This window comes from Corvus brachyrhynchos, unplaced genomic scaffold (assembly GCF_000691975.1).
Source record: "Corvus brachyrhynchos isolate BGI_N302 unplaced genomic scaffold, ASM69197v1 scaffold1555, whole genome shotgun sequence".
Classification (NCBI taxonomy): Eukaryota; Metazoa; Chordata; class Aves; order Passeriformes; family Corvidae; genus Corvus; species Corvus brachyrhynchos.
In genome coordinates, this window is record NW_008237952.1 from 424 (window position 1) to 1,381 (window position 958).

Here is a 958-nt window from a genome sequence, read left to right on the forward strand (position 1 = left end):
GAGCTTATGCCAAAGGACATTTTCTAAAAATCTTGTTGAAATGCTGTCTGCTTATCTTCCTGTTTTCCCCTCTTATTAAATAGCTTTTATGCTTTATTAAGCTCCTCTTTATGAAAACTACTGATAAAGTTAAAATAGCATCAGAAGAGACGGCTTTATTAAGCTCCTCTTTGTGAAAACTACTGATAAAGTTAAAATAGCATCAGAAGAGACGTGACTCATGGCTGTATAGAAGTACCAGCTGAAATTCTGTAAGTTTAAGGTATGGTTCTGCAGAGTAAATGTTTCTGCTCTGTAATAGGTCTTCTTATTTAACTGTGTGCTCTTCGCTTTTTAGATCTTTTATCCAGAGACTACGGATGTCTGATAGGAAAAACATCCCTCGGATGATATACTGCATTCACGCTCTAAGGTAACTGCTGACAGGAATAAAAGTTATAGTACCTGCCAAAGGTAGGAGTGTAAGTCTTGAAATGGCTTTAGGGCAACCAGTATATCAAAATCTGTCAGAATTTAGAAGTTCATTAATTTTAAGTTGGAGACAAAAGTTGAACTTTGTCAGGGCATTGGCCTAGTAATTTTCAAAATAGAAACTAAGGGCTACTGAATTCAGCACACACATCCCTCTCTCGATAGTACACCCACTTGCAAAGTGAGCATACAATTTCAAAATGCATACTTCAACAGAAATCAAGCAAATTAACAGAAACTTAGCAAAACATTAGTGCAACCATGGAGCAGACATGCTGATCAGAGTGAAAATAATGATGAACTGACATATTTCTGTCCCAAAACTGAAGCAATTACTTTATTCTGTGGTAATTTATGTAAAAATGAAACATTTTCAAAGATTTCAAAATTCTGAGCAACTTGACTTCTAATGTAAAGTAAGAGCCTTTCACTACACCACTGAAAGTAGAGATTAAAATTTTTTCATGTTCTGCCTTAAGGTTTTCTT

General features: G+C 35.1%; 1 protein-coding gene across 1 annotated transcript in view; it reads left to right on the forward strand.

Moving 5' to 3' along the window:
• Positions 1 to 337: 337 nt before the first annotated feature.
• The window catches only part of LOC103614928 (ras GTPase-activating-like protein IQGAP2), a gene marked incomplete at its 5' end in the record, with an annotated part of 10,242 nt that continues 9,621 nt past the window's right edge, over positions 338 to 958 (forward strand). Inside the window, 2 exon segments of the mRNA XM_017733337.1 lie at positions 338 to 363; positions 365 to 412. Of these exon segments, the coding sequence (XP_017588826.1) occupies positions 338 to 363; positions 365 to 412 (74 nt within the window).